Consider the following 12,485-nt stretch of genomic DNA (forward strand, 5'->3'; position numbering starts at 1 on the left):
CGATGCCGGATTCCCCACAGTTCGCGCGCATGCGCGATGAATCTGGCGCCAGCAAAGTGCTCTCATCGAGTAGAAACAGGTATCGCACGAACCCTCGTTTATTTGTTTCAGGAAAGTGGTCGACTTAAATATTATTTCTTCCATTATTTTTCGTGTATGGTGAAATATTAAAGCTTACGATGAAATTAAAATTAAAAGTGAAGATTAAAGAGAACGTAACATACAAAAGTTTATTACTCCAACTTGAGAACGGTATAAAATACAGTACCTTTGACTATGCACGGCGCTGTTTTTGGTCGCGCAAGCGTCAAAAGTGAATGACCAATGGCTACAAACGTAAACGAGAACGACCAATGAAATTCGAGTTAAAAGCTTAATCGAAACTGCGTTTGCGTTCAAGAAAGGCAACCAATTTGAACGTACAAATCTACAAACCGACGACGAGATTTTAAAATTCGCAACAATTGTGCAGAATATTCCGAGCTTAATAAATAATACAAGAGTATGCTATCTCGTTTATTATGCTTGTGTTCTGTAGCGTTAAAATTGAAGCATTAATATTGGAACGTTCATTGAAACACTTCGCGCAGTTTTCATTACCGCGGATATCATAAACACGAAATGTTTTACGTAATAATGATAAGATTACGCAACTATGCAAACTGTATTTATCTCAACGTCTTCGGGTTTGCATTCTGAGTACTAATTGCACTAAAATATCTCAACTGTAGAGGTATCGATTAAAATATATATAGATTTTCACTGTTTTTATTTTCGAACATTAATCCTGTACAGATTAACCAGCTCACAGAGACAGGGTATACACATGAGAAATAACTATTATTTCGTACAACTTAACAAAGCTTAAAACTTTCAAACAAAAACAAGTGGTGCATTTGTACATCGTCGCGAGAACCACATTCGACTGGGAGCTTGTCTGCGTGATTCTCGAAAGGTTGTACGGGATTTTGTAATCACATCTTATGTCCTCGATGTAGCAGAACTATGGAATGACATCTAGCAACATAGATTTAACGATGTACCATATTTTTTCCACCACCTTAAATTTTAATATATAAGCGTCATCCTAATATATCTAGGCCTTGATATATCATTATGACAGCAACATGTTTAATACATTTACACTACTATCGTGATGCAACTACAACAATCCTTAAACTTTCCAATACTGCGGTAAAAGCTCAGCATAGTTACGATTACATTTATTGTCGTGTAGCAACTGCGGGAAAAATTCTAGTAATTCGAGTACCACCATCTAAGATCGAAAGGTATAGGTTTCCTCTGATAAAAGTACAACATAACAGTTATAGATACGTTTTAAGATATGGTAAAGGAAAGTACTTAATGTACATTTATAGCATATGATGCAATATTTATAGTTGACGTATTTCTTGAGATTTACATTTCGATGCGGTAATTCTTGTGCAACTCAGGTTTAATATTGTACACCAAGTCCAAGATTTTAAGCATAACCTATGTAACATAAATCATAAATATGATATACATTGTACACAGGAGACATTTTTCATTTTGTATGTAGATACATTGAGTGAACTTACGGTCTCTTTGTGCACTGACACGGCCTGATTCATTTCTTGAATTTTTACTTTTGTGTCAGCCTCTATACGTGCAGCAACATCCTCCTTTGAGCCCATGTGCTAAACAAAAGAAAAATATTACATGTAACATCATAATCTCTTCTGTTTCAAATATTCAAAATAATATACTTATTTAAAAACCATTTACCTTGGCTTCAAATTCACGAAATTGTCTTTCTCGTTCTTGTCTGTATTTTTCAATTTCATCTTGAGCTTCTTCTTTGGCCTGCTTCAATCTACGTGCCTTACCTAAGAATAAGGTTAGTTTAGAGCTGCACTTCACTTCAACAAATTGTTATAATATAAAATATACTCGATTACTCCAATGAGTTATATTGTGGTTACTTTCATTTTATCACAGAAAATGGTTCAACAGTATACATGTCACGCTCGTGTTTTCACGACTTCATTTGGAACGATTAACTAAACACTATAGACATGGTAGTATATCGAGCGTAAAGCGTACTTTTAATACAAATAAAGGAAAATATTACTTTTCATTGCATTTGAAAGGTTACACCCATTTAAACTCAGGGTCACAGAACAGTTCACCACAACGTGTTGTGCACAGCATTTATTCGTATTAAAATATTAATTATAATGATTGGATGGAAACTCACGTTTTCTGGCTTCGGAAACTTTCTCCGCAGCTCTTTTCTCGGCTGTCAGAAGTTGCTGAATACCTTGCGTCTGGCTGGCCATCTTTGCAACGAAGGAAGAGAACTGTATTCTGAAGAGAATCACAAATCGATCATATGACTTTGGAGTTTCCGTTGTTTGCCCCGCCTTAAACGATGGCGCTCTACCTTGTGGTCTCACGTGGCTACTGCCTCGTACAATTATGAACGCGGCAACCAAAGTCCGAGGAGGGCTAATAAAACACGTCTGTACGAAAAAGTATATCGCTGATTAATCTCGAAAATAGGTCTACTGTTTCCCTTATTTCGTCTTAATACTATTAAATTTTTATTACATATATATCTTTTCTTTTTCATCTATGACATTTCAAATAGTTACACGCGCCATCACCATTTCAATTTTTGAAGTTAGATTTAGGAACAAGAGAAATCTTTTCCACAAACATATTTTCTCATTATGAAACACTTGTTTGTATAAGAGCTTGACATTGGTAACCAAATCACTGTATATCAGGTTTTTCTCTAAACGTGTCTGCAATTACCAACTAAGGTGAATAAGATCAGAAAAATATTGATTTCTCTCGAGGACTTCGTGAATAATAGAAACCGTTGGAAAGTTATATTAAATACGTTTAATATACATGTAAATAATTGTGGATTATTTAATTTACAGAAGAGGAGTATAAAGAAATTTATACATTAAAGTATACGATTTCCTTGTATGTTTTGTCTGTTGTTCAATAGAATTTTTTCTTGGCGTTTCTTTTCTTCCTTAAATGCTCCGGTATTTGCTTTTCGTTCCATTCTCCTTTCCTAGAATTGACAATTAAAAGTTTAGTTAATAATTTATGTAATAAATATTCAAAACAAATCTTACTTTTCTGTATTCCTTCAGTGATTTTTTTCTATCCTTCCTTTCTTCAGGCGTTTCTCCTTTTGGTCTGACACTTAATGTGCTTAAAGTCGATTTCATTGTTTCCGCGATAGATCGCGGTCCAATTGGTTTACAACTTTGATTTTGTTGATTAAACTGAGCTAAACTTTTAGTAGTCAATTTTCCAGAGGCTCCATCTAAAACGTTTTTTGGAATTCCAGTTCTTGGATTGACTTTGATTTTTTCTGGATGCTGTAAAGAAATTCATAGATCGAAAAAACGTTCTAAACAACATGAGTAAAATATTATTATTAAATAACGTGCCTTAGGTTCCGAAATTAATTTCGGATGATTATATATGTTGCTGTATGTACTAATAATGCTTTCACAATCCCATTGATCCTTCTGTCTTGCATCAACAACAAGTTGTTCTAAACCATTTTCATCATCAGAGCTGGAGTATTCTTTTTCTAAAATCTTCATCCTCTCTTGCATAAGTTGTGCAACATTCTCAGCCTGTAAAAAGATATGAGTCATTGTTTCTTTCTTCGATCGTATCTCTAGTACCTACATCTCCGTTTTCTTGTTTTTCAAATTCTGCTGCACACTGAAGGACTAAATCTGAATCTGGTTCTATGTAACCTTCAATTTCATCACATTCTAATGAACCAATTTCATTGTCATCATATGCTGCATACATCTACCAACATAACAATGTATAATGTGACATGTTTATTAGATTAATGTATGACTCACAGTAAAAAATATTAACCCTCTCAAATTTATCATCAAGAAGAGCCAATTGTTCATTTCTTCTTATGACACTACTACTGATCGAATACTCTGTAAAACGGGATTTTGTTTCTTCATCTCTAAAAGTGTACTGAGGTCCATTTAAACTGTGTACTTCATCTTGTTCTTCATCAGATAATTTCATATGTCCTTCAGATGAAACATCTGACTCTTCATCTAAATCATATAAAATAATATAACATAATTGTTACATATAAATAATATATTCTTACATACCATACTCATTATCTGTTGACTCATTATCACCATTTTCAGCTAATTCTATAAAATTATCTTCTAATTCATTCTCTGGATCATCAAAATCAAAATCATCATCCAATGCTGCTACCACATCTGGATCCAAGTCTAATCTCAATCCAGATGTAGGAGCTGCTTTGTTAAGAAGTCCAACTTTTTCTTCTACATTTGAAGCAAACACAGAAGATGGTAAATTAATTTTTGGAGTATCTTTCTTGTCACTTGTTTTTGAAACATTTGGAGCATCTACACGTTCCCATTCAGTTGTCAAAGAATTAACATCCTTCAGATGTTGCAGATAGTTATAGTCATCATCAAAATATATGCCGTATTTTTGTTGCTCTTCTTTGCGCTTAGAAATATCTACATTTTTCTTATCTAACTTAGGAGCTTGTGCATCCCCAACTGGTACAAGTACGCGTTGTGGTGCTGTTTCATCAGCAATTAATGGATCCTTTTGTGAACGATGAACTAAATGAAATGTTACTGAATTTTTCTTCTCAATAAACTTCTTTGATTTTCCCTTCGGCTGAAAATTGTACAACGTTGTATATAACATAATCTACCAAACATAACCTATCTTAACTAAAGAGGTTAAGTATTAGAAATTGCTTAGAACTTACCATTTTTAGGATGCTTCTTGTTAATCATACAGAAAGTAAAAGCAAATTGATGCAAAAATAGCTGACTTCAATTTTTTCATAAATTAGACTTTACATTTATCAGTATTATGAAAGATACCTCATGCAAAACATAAAACAGTGTGGTACACCAGTGGTTCTCAACTCGTTTAAAGAACTCGTTTAAAGAACAAACTTTGGATATAATAATTAAAATTATACAGAATCGTTGTTAAAGTTAACTGTTATATATTTTTTATATAGTATATTAAAATTTCGACGAACATTTTTTACTAATAATACACGAAACAAGGGTAAGCATTGTAAAGAGAGGGTGGTTTCACCTTTGTTGTTACGTTTGTCCTTCTCTTCCTTTCAGGCAGTCAATGTTAACAGGGTTGACTATTGATGTTCGATAAACACGCAACAATTCTTGAAGGAAGCATAGAACATGGGACTATTTGACCGATTAGCGAATCTTTTAGGTCTTAGGAAAAAAGAAGTAAACGTTTTAGTAGTGGGCCTTAATAACAGTGGTAAGTCGACGGTCATAAATAATTTCAAACGCGAGGATGACCGTTGCATAGACATAGTGCCCACCGTCGGGTATAATGTTGAAAAATTTGCATGTAAGTTAAATACTGACGAGTGAACGACGTTGTTTAATGCTCAATTGACGTGCTTACAACAATATTGTTACTTGCACTTGCATTATTGTACTAATTGGTTCAAGCACCCCTTCTTTATTGTACAATGAAATGAAACAGGCAGTCCATATTAAAAATAAATTTATTTTTACAAAAAAGACAAAAGTACAAAATAAAAGGTACATTATATTTTATTGCAAATTTCACAAAATACTTCACATATTCTTTAGGTTTTTTTATTTCTTACTAGTTATATTTAACTTAACTTTTTTTTTATTTTGTTGGTTTCACGTTTGTTTTTATTTTGCTTTGTAACACTTTTGCAGAAGAAATACTTAAAGGTCTGTGTACACTTATAGGTTCACTCTCTCTAGCAGAATCAATGTTAGTGTTAGCATTTTTTAAACCATTTTCATTGACTGTAATATCACTAATATTATCAATGCTGGTTGATTGAATGAAGTTGTGATTCTTATGCATTGGAGTACTAGTCAACAATTTATTTAAATTTCTATTTGTTGTTTTCTTTTGAGGAGTCATTTTTGTAGAAGATGTTAGACAACTTATATGTCCATCTGATTCACTGTATAATCGAAATTTTAACTTTGTCTGTTTTAATTTTTTTAGTTGTGTACCCACAGATGATGGAGATTTCATCATTCTGGAATTTTCTTTCTCCAATTGAGCAGAGACAGACTCCTTATTACATTCAAATGCTTCTGAAACACTTTTCACTTTTATCTGCGTTTTTGTTCTTTTTCGTCTTTTCTTCTGCTGTCTTGTTAAACGTAGCGGAGACATCCTTGATTCCTTCAAATATTCTTCTATAAATCCCTCTTCATCTGAGTTGCTCAAATTCTAAAAACAAAAGTAACATTTTAGGGATGTTTGTTTTAAACAAATTAAGATTTTTAACATACATTAACTTCTACTGGACTATCTTCATCATCTTCTTTTGCCCATATAAATTGACCTGTGTTTAATATGTTCTTAAATGCTGTACATAAATCAAATGTTTTAAAACACTTTAATGAATCCTTTAGATGCTTTTTCGTGCTCTTGTCCAATTCCTCTTCTGTTTGTGAATCTACTTCAACTTTATGTGGTCTGACTTCATTAGTATCATATATAAGATATATAACTATATTTATATATGAATCATCTTCTATTTTCCTTACACTTTTTAATTCTAAAGTGATATAAGTATATGCTAAATTTGTTTGTAAAGTACAGTCTTTCAAATGAGACACTCTATCCTAAAAAGTTTAAGTATATTTAATACTGTTCCATTATTTAAAATAAAATAAAAATTAATAAGAAATATATACCATTAGTTCATGATATTGCTCTTGTCGAAGAAAATGACAATCTATATAATGCTTGCAAGTTCTTACAAAGCTAGGTATGTATTTTAACTCTTGAATAGGAAATATAGATATTAAAACATTTAAATCAATTGACTTGGGCATTATCCATTTTCCTAAATGCCCTAAATTATCCTTATTTAAAATTTGTACTGCAAAAGTACCCTTCTTTTCATATTTATGTGATGATGAAAAATTAAAAATGAATTCTTCTTTTGAAGACTTGACACAGTAAATACCAGCATATCTATACAATTGAAATTGTAATTCTATATCAACATCTAGAATTTCAGGGGTATCTGAATCTGTATTTGTATTGGCAGAAATGTCAGAAGCATTTTGATCGTATGTGATTTTAGTATTTTTATATTTATGTATGTTTAAATTACACTTAATTTGTTTAACTATGGATTTCAACTGATTTATTTGTTTTCTCAATTTGATCTTTTTCTCCTCTAAAAGGTCTGAAATTAAATGATATTTGTTGTTTCTCTTAGAATTATAGGGTTAGATTTTTAAGTGCAACTTTATGGTTACCTATACTATTGTTTATACTGTCTGAATCTTGCCCAATGTCATCAGCATTTTCCATGATTTCGTCTATCTCCATGTTTAAACTTAAAGACTATTCCTTGAAAGCAGTTTAATACTATTTTTAAACACTATCGCGCCAAGACAGCTACCATTCGTGTTCAGTGATTCTCATTCATGTTTCTAGAGACGTATAACGAAGAACCAATGGCACGTCGTTTCACTCTATAGTTTATACTTATCACTTTTAATAATCTATGTGTAATTTCATACACCACAATCTTTTCAATATACACATTTTTTTCAGTTAAAAATGTCAATTTTACGGCATTCGATATGTCAGGTCATGACCGCCATAGATCTTTATGGGAACATTACTATAAGGATTGCCATGGTATTATATTCATAATCGATAGCAGCGATAAGCTACGATTGGTTGTTGTTAAAGAGGAATTAGATATGCTTCTTCAACATCCGGACGTGGCAGGTACAATATCAGTCGCACCCTATACCTTCATGTCCTTTTTCATTATCAGGTATAAACAGTTTTTCAAGTGTGAAATGGTTTCTGTTAAACTTTGCAGGTCGCAAAATACCGATACTATTTCTAGCAAATAAAATGGATTTGCCAGATTCTTTGACTACTGTTAAACTTGTTGCTGGCCTTGGGCTTGACCGTATACAGAACAAACCATGGCACATACGAGCAACAAACGCAATCACCGGAGAAGGATTACAACTTGGCATAGAGTGGCTGACAGATCAAATTCGCGATATATTTATTAATAAGAGATAAAGTTAACACCAGTACATAGAAGTAATCGGTTACATTCTCTCTTTCTAACCGAGCACATGTACTTTTCGATATTCAATTTTTCAATTGGAAAACATCGATTCTAATAATGAATCTTTGTTCGAAAATCAGATAGTGATTTTATAAGACATATTTTATTTATATATACATAAGTTTGAATAATTTATTAATGTAATCACCGATGAATCCGTCCAATAAATGTTACTCATTTCTCACCGACTCTTAAATCGATGATCCATTATGAATTTTAATTCTTTATAGCATTGTTAGAATCTTAAACTAGTTATTTATTTACGAAGAAATATAGCCGTTAAAATCCCTAGATATGTTGCGATGAAGAGATTGAAAGCAAATTCCTACAGCCCCATTGAGTCAAGTACAAAATATGCGTCAACATACAAAGTATAATAATTAGATGCCAGGTGTTATATTACGTAAATAACTGGTGACGACATCAGTAATGGAAAGAGCTGGCCATCATCAACAAGCTTAAGTCTTTTACTACAGATGGTGACACTATCCTTCTTATATGGCGGGAGAATGACGTTTTACAAACTTTAAATTCCCGGTATATTTTCACGCACATTTAAAAATAGCATCATGTACATAAAATTTCGTTTTGATTGTAAAAACATTGTCTCCATTCTAAAGTGATGCGTACATTTTAGACGATGATAAGAATTGAATATTGAACGTGAATTCATTTCTTTTCTACTAGAATATTGAATGAAAATCGAATTATGTTTCACGTGCCCCTCCGTGCCCCTTTTTAATATGTTACGCTTCTCGTCGTACGACGAGTAATCGCTAGATGGAGATAGTATATTCCCGGGGTACAGTATACGTGGGACCAAACAATATCGATCCGAAGTATCTGATAGACTGATGGGAATTTCCATGTAGTTATTCATAATACTTTGCTAAGAGTTAATAAAAAAATGAAAGGAAAGTACGCGTTCGTTAGTTATATTGTACTCGTGAGTTTATTCAAGTGTACAAAGTGTCACAGTGTCGAGAAATATTCGTTGCTTATGCCAAATGTTAGACCAAACAGAGTAAGTGGAATTTAAAATTTATAAAATAATTAATATACTTTACACTTATTGTCATGCTTAAATGTTGTGTTATTATTATTATTTGTTTACACATTGCAAATGTTTAATAATATAAATTAATTTACAGGAAGAACTGTACTTATGTACATCTGTTAAAGTAGATCCTTCCCAAAATTATTATGTCATAGGTTTTGAACCAAATGCAACAATGGATGTTGCTCATCATATACTTTTATATGGTTGTGGCAAACCAGGCATGTCGAAGACTGTTTGGAATTGTGGAGAGATGGGGCACGGTATGGACAAGAACGAGGACACAATGGCTCCATGTGCAGCAGAATCTCAAGTATATGAAAGAGAATTTAAAGAATGATTCTGTTTAACTAAGAATATCAAATGTTATTAATTAGTTTTGTCAATTGTTTTCATAGGTATTGTATGCTTGGGCAAGAGATGCACCAAAATTGATTTTGCCGAAGGGGGTAGGCTTCAAGGTTGGTGGGGATTCCTCGATTAAGTACTTGGTTCTACAGGTTCATTATGCACATATCGATATGTTTAAAGATGGTAGAACAGATGATTCTGGTGTATTTCTTCATTATACATTACGTCCGTTAAATAAGATAGCTAGTGTTCTCATTATGGGAACTTCTGGTTTGATACCTCCAAAGAGTACAACATACATGGAAACAGCCTGTATGATAAATGAAAACAAAACTATCTATCCTATCGCGTATAGAACGCATACACATTCACTTGGAAAGGTGGTTTCTGGATATTTGATAAAACCAGACTTTACATGGATAGAATTAGGCAGAAGGGATCCTCTGACTCCTCAAATGTTTTATCCTATACACAATAAGGTTGCAGCTACTCAAGGCGACCAAATAGCGGCTCGATGTACTATGCAAAGTACGCGCGATAGATGGACGATCATAGGTGCAACTAAGGAAGACGAAATGTGCAATTTTTATCTAATGTATTACGTTGAAAACGACGAACCATTATCTATGAAATACTGTTTTACACCCGGACCTCCCGATTATTACTGGAAAAAGGCTGGACTCTTCAACATCCCTGATAGAGAAGCATCTAGTTTATAACGAAGTAGTCTTAGTTATCTGATTTAGAAAATTGGTACACACGCAAGACTGTTGATAATGGAACAGATTTTGACACAAGTATTTTATCCAATCGGTGTTGTAAAATGGATCTTGTTTCCTAACGTATCACTTCAAGTTCATTAGACAATTGTGACAATCCCTAAATTAAAATTATTTTTTAGTTATCGATCGTTTATTTTTCCATTGCTTGATTTTCTAGATTGAAGTTATTTGCACTCGAATATTTAATTAGTTATAAATGTCTTCTCGTCGATATAATAATAAATAGGTATTCCACTTAATTTCGTCTAATATCAGAAACATTATGATGGTCGAACGAGGTAAGGTTACTGTGAAATTGTTGGCCTATGAAAAGCAAGGTTTAATATTTTCATTATTTCTGTTTATTTATTGATCGCCAATACGTACTCGTGATTATTGCCCATGTACAATTCTTTACAGCTGCTAAAATAATTTATTTTACGTATATTTTAGTATTATTTCCTTTAACTCAGTATTTTAAAGATGGTAACAAATAATTCGAAAATTTGGTACTGAAGTCTGTACAAATTTTCCATAGTACTTGTTTTGTAAGTTTTTATATATTTCCATACATCCAGCGACAATGTTGTAAGGAAATGAAGAATCACGATGAAATGATCGTGTATATAAGTAATAATGCAAATAATTTTAACTAATAATATTTTTTTGAATTAAATGTGTTTAAGATGCTAGAAAGAAATTTCAGATAAAGTAATCTTCCTGGTGGTTAGAGCATATATTTGAAGTTAACTAAAACATGTTCGTGCAATATTATCGGTTACGATACGATATATTCAAAGAAACAAGAGAATATAAAAAAGCGCGGTAAATCACGAGGAAGATTACTTAATTGCAATATTTTTGTTAAACTGGGCAGTGCTCTGAAACTACATGTAATAGCATTTGTTTAATACCGATTGACTGAAAGTAAAACATATATTTTCCATGTTGTTCTATCGTATAACTATATGTACATCTAAATACAATTAACCCTTTGACTGCGGAGGACCCATGTATACATACCTGTATTATATTCTATTTATTAAATTTATTTTTATAATAAGCTTCGATCAGGTTACAATTGATGAAACAATGTTATTTGCGGTGCAAGTAACAAATATATCCAGTGATACAAAGATGATCGACTTTAGTCTCGAGCGCGATGAAGTCGAAGGGTTAATAGAAATTATTTTCGATAATATACAGAAGATGCGGTTTGTTTCTATAAACTTAATATTATTATAACGATATATCAATAAAATCATGCATATATTGAAATGTCTGATCTATCTAATACCCGTTCTAATTCCATTTCAGATATCAGTACATGTAAAGTGGCGAAAAACGTGTATTACAATCGTAGCTTCCATCGTAGCGTTAGATTTTTTTAGTTTCGAGCGCGATAAATTCCATCAACTCAGGCGGTGTTTACGGTACCGATCGAGATTGTTGCGAATTAGCTGACCTTCGATCACCGTTACAAGATTGTATTTGCTGAATATATGATTACACTCATCAAAGCCGGTGAAAGGAGGTTCTGCAAAAAGCAAGTCTTTAGATAGATCTGCCCGGTCAGGATTAATTGTCCCGAGGAGAATTTCCGAACGAGTTTAATTAATTTTCATCGGATCCCCACGAGCGTTCGGTTACCATCGAATATAATTATATGTACGCCAAATATCAACTATCCATATTACGTGGTTTTTGTCTAAAAAATTCTCCAAAATTTACCTGTTTTTCGAGGGGAGAGGGTTCAGTCTGGATTAGGTTACACGCTTTGAAGAGGTTTTACTGTATTTGAGCAAAATTACACGGTTCGCCACGCATTCATCATAAAACGATTCTCAGCTAGAAAGGTGGGAAAAAACTCGCGTTCAGTCGATGATAGGTTCGGTGTCTCCCGTAATTCGATACATACATAAAAATGTTTTGCAAGGTTTATCGTCTCGTAAAATGGGTCCTCGTCAAAAGTGTGTCGACGAGCGCGTACGTACGTTTTTGGAAAACAAATGAACGGAGAAAGTGCAGCGACGTATGTAGAAGAATCTATGTAACGAAGGTGCGGTCGAGCACATTAAAACCTATCGATGCGTCTTCGAAAGAATCGGCGCACGTTTCTTCGCCAGTT

The 12,485-nt window shown here is 33.0% G+C and overlaps 5 protein-coding genes across 7 annotated transcripts; 2 read left to right on the plus strand and 3 right to left on the minus strand.

Annotated features, from left to right (window-relative positions):
- Positions 1–752: 752 nt before the first annotated feature.
- LOC128889441 (V-type proton ATPase subunit G) lies at positions 753–2,399 on the minus strand. The gene is made up of 4 exons (XM_054147083.1): positions 2,240–2,399; positions 1,768–1,868; positions 1,581–1,679; positions 753–1,494 (listed from the first exon to the last, which is right to left on the minus strand). Exons 1-4 carry the CDS (start codon positions 2,319–2,321, stop codon positions 1,420–1,422), a joined length of 357 nt encoding a protein of 118 aa, XP_054003058.1. The 5' UTR covers positions 2,322–2,399; the 3' UTR covers positions 753–1,419.
- Positions 2,400–2,874: 475 nt separating this feature from the next.
- LOC128889418 (protein LTV1 homolog) lies at positions 2,875–4,964 on the minus strand. Its single transcript, XM_054147045.1, has 6 exons — positions 4,805–4,964; positions 4,161–4,710; positions 3,904–4,100; positions 3,703–3,831; positions 3,135–3,647; positions 2,875–3,070 (listed from the first exon to the last, which is right to left on the minus strand). The coding sequence occupies exons 1-5, from the start codon at positions 4,805–4,807 to the stop codon at positions 3,396–3,398; spliced, it is 1,131 nt and encodes a 376-aa protein (XP_054003020.1). The 5' UTR covers positions 4,808–4,964; the 3' UTR covers positions 2,875–3,070; positions 3,135–3,395.
- A 16-nt stretch (positions 4,965–4,980) lies between these two features.
- Positions 4,981–8,580, plus strand: LOC128889434 (ADP-ribosylation factor-like protein 6). 3 transcript variants are annotated; one of them, XM_054147075.1, is made up of 4 exons: positions 4,981–5,115; positions 5,181–5,430; positions 7,651–7,830; positions 7,928–8,580. In XM_054147075.1, the coding sequence occupies exons 2-4, from the start codon at positions 5,253–5,255 to the stop codon at positions 8,137–8,139; spliced, it is 570 nt and encodes a 189-aa protein (XP_054003050.1). In that variant the 5' UTR covers positions 4,981–5,115; positions 5,181–5,252; the 3' UTR covers positions 8,140–8,580. The 3 variants fall into 3 exon arrangements, with proteins under 3 accessions (XP_054003050.1, XP_054003049.1, XP_054003051.1); XM_054147074.1 differs by lacking the exon at positions 4,981–5,115 and having other exon boundaries at positions 5,159–5,430; XM_054147076.1 differs by lacking the exon at positions 4,981–5,115 and having other exon boundaries at positions 5,159–5,337.
- On the minus strand, positions 5,573–7,680 carry LOC128889412 (uncharacterized). Its single transcript, XM_054147038.1, has 4 exons — positions 7,350–7,680; positions 6,777–7,276; positions 6,369–6,704; positions 5,573–6,306 (listed from the first exon to the last, which is right to left on the minus strand). The coding sequence occupies exons 1-4, from the start codon at positions 7,420–7,422 to the stop codon at positions 5,722–5,724; spliced, it is 1,494 nt and encodes a 497-aa protein (XP_054003013.1). The 5' UTR covers positions 7,423–7,680; the 3' UTR covers positions 5,573–5,721.
- A 396-nt stretch (positions 8,581–8,976) lies between the features above and the next one.
- Positions 8,977–11,635, plus strand: LOC128889419 (peptidylglycine alpha-hydroxylating monooxygenase). The gene is made up of 3 exons (XM_054147046.1): positions 8,977–9,212; positions 9,340–9,558; positions 9,644–11,635. Exons 1-3 carry the CDS (start codon positions 9,096–9,098, stop codon positions 10,313–10,315), a joined length of 1,008 nt encoding a protein of 335 aa, XP_054003021.1. The 5' UTR covers positions 8,977–9,095; the 3' UTR covers positions 10,316–11,635.
- Positions 11,636–12,485: the final 850 nt, after the last annotated feature.

This window comes from Hylaeus anthracinus, unplaced genomic scaffold (assembly GCF_026225885.1).
Source record: "Hylaeus anthracinus isolate JK02 unplaced genomic scaffold, UHH_iyHylAnth1.0_haploid 11997, whole genome shotgun sequence".
NCBI lineage: Eukaryota > Metazoa > Arthropoda > Insecta > Hymenoptera > Colletidae > Hylaeus > Hylaeus anthracinus.

Coding starts and splice junctions, on each gene's coding strand:
- LOC128889441 (XM_054147083.1), bottom strand. CDS start 2,321: ATGGCCAGCCAGACGCAAGGTATTCAGCAACTTCTGACAGCCGAGAAA. Junction 1,869..2,239: donor AGTTTCCGAAGCCAGAAAAC/GTGAGTTTCCAT, acceptor CCTTATTCTTAG/GTAAGGCACGTAGATTGAAG. Junction 1,495..1,580: donor TGTCAGTGCACAAAGAGACC/GTAAGTTCACTC, acceptor TATGTTACATAG/GTTATGCTTAAAATCTTGGA.
- LOC128889418 (XM_054147045.1), bottom strand. Junction 4,101..4,160: donor GTCAACAGATAATGAGTATG/GTATGTAAGAAT, acceptor TATATGATTTAG/ATGAAGAGTCAGATGTTTCA. Junction 3,832..3,903: donor TTGATGATAAATTTGAGAGG/GTTAATATTTTT, acceptor TTATGTTGGTAG/ATGTATGCAGCATATGATGA.
- LOC128889434 (XM_054147075.1), top strand. CDS start 5,253: ATGGGACTATTTGACCGATTAGCGAATCTTTTAGGTCTTAGGAAAAAA. Junction 5,431..7,650: donor TAATGTTGAAAAATTTGCAT/GTAAGTTAAATA, acceptor CATTTTTTTCAG/TTAAAAATGTCAATTTTACG. Junction 7,831..7,927: donor TCAACATCCGGACGTGGCAG/GTACAATATCAG, acceptor TAAACTTTGCAG/GTCGCAAAATACCGATACTA.
- LOC128889412 (XM_054147038.1), bottom strand. CDS start 7,422: ATGGAGATAGACGAAATCATGGAAAATGCTGATGACATTGGGCAAGAT. Junction 7,277..7,349: donor CAGTATAAACAATAGTATAG/GTAACCATAAAG, acceptor ATTTAATTTCAG/ACCTTTTAGAGGAGAAAAAG. Junction 6,705..6,776: donor AGCAATATCATGAACTAATG/GTATATATTTCT, acceptor TAAACTTTTTAG/GATAGAGTGTCTCATTTGAA.
- LOC128889419 (XM_054147046.1), top strand. CDS start 9,096: ATGAAAGGAAAGTACGCGTTCGTTAGTTATATTGTACTCGTGAGTTTA. Junction 9,213..9,339: donor CAAATGTTAGACCAAACAGA/GTAAGTGGAATT, acceptor ATTAATTTACAG/GAAGAACTGTACTTATGTAC. Junction 9,559..9,643: donor CATGTGCAGCAGAATCTCAA/GTATATGAAAGA, acceptor TTGTTTTCATAG/GTATTGTATGCTTGGGCAAG.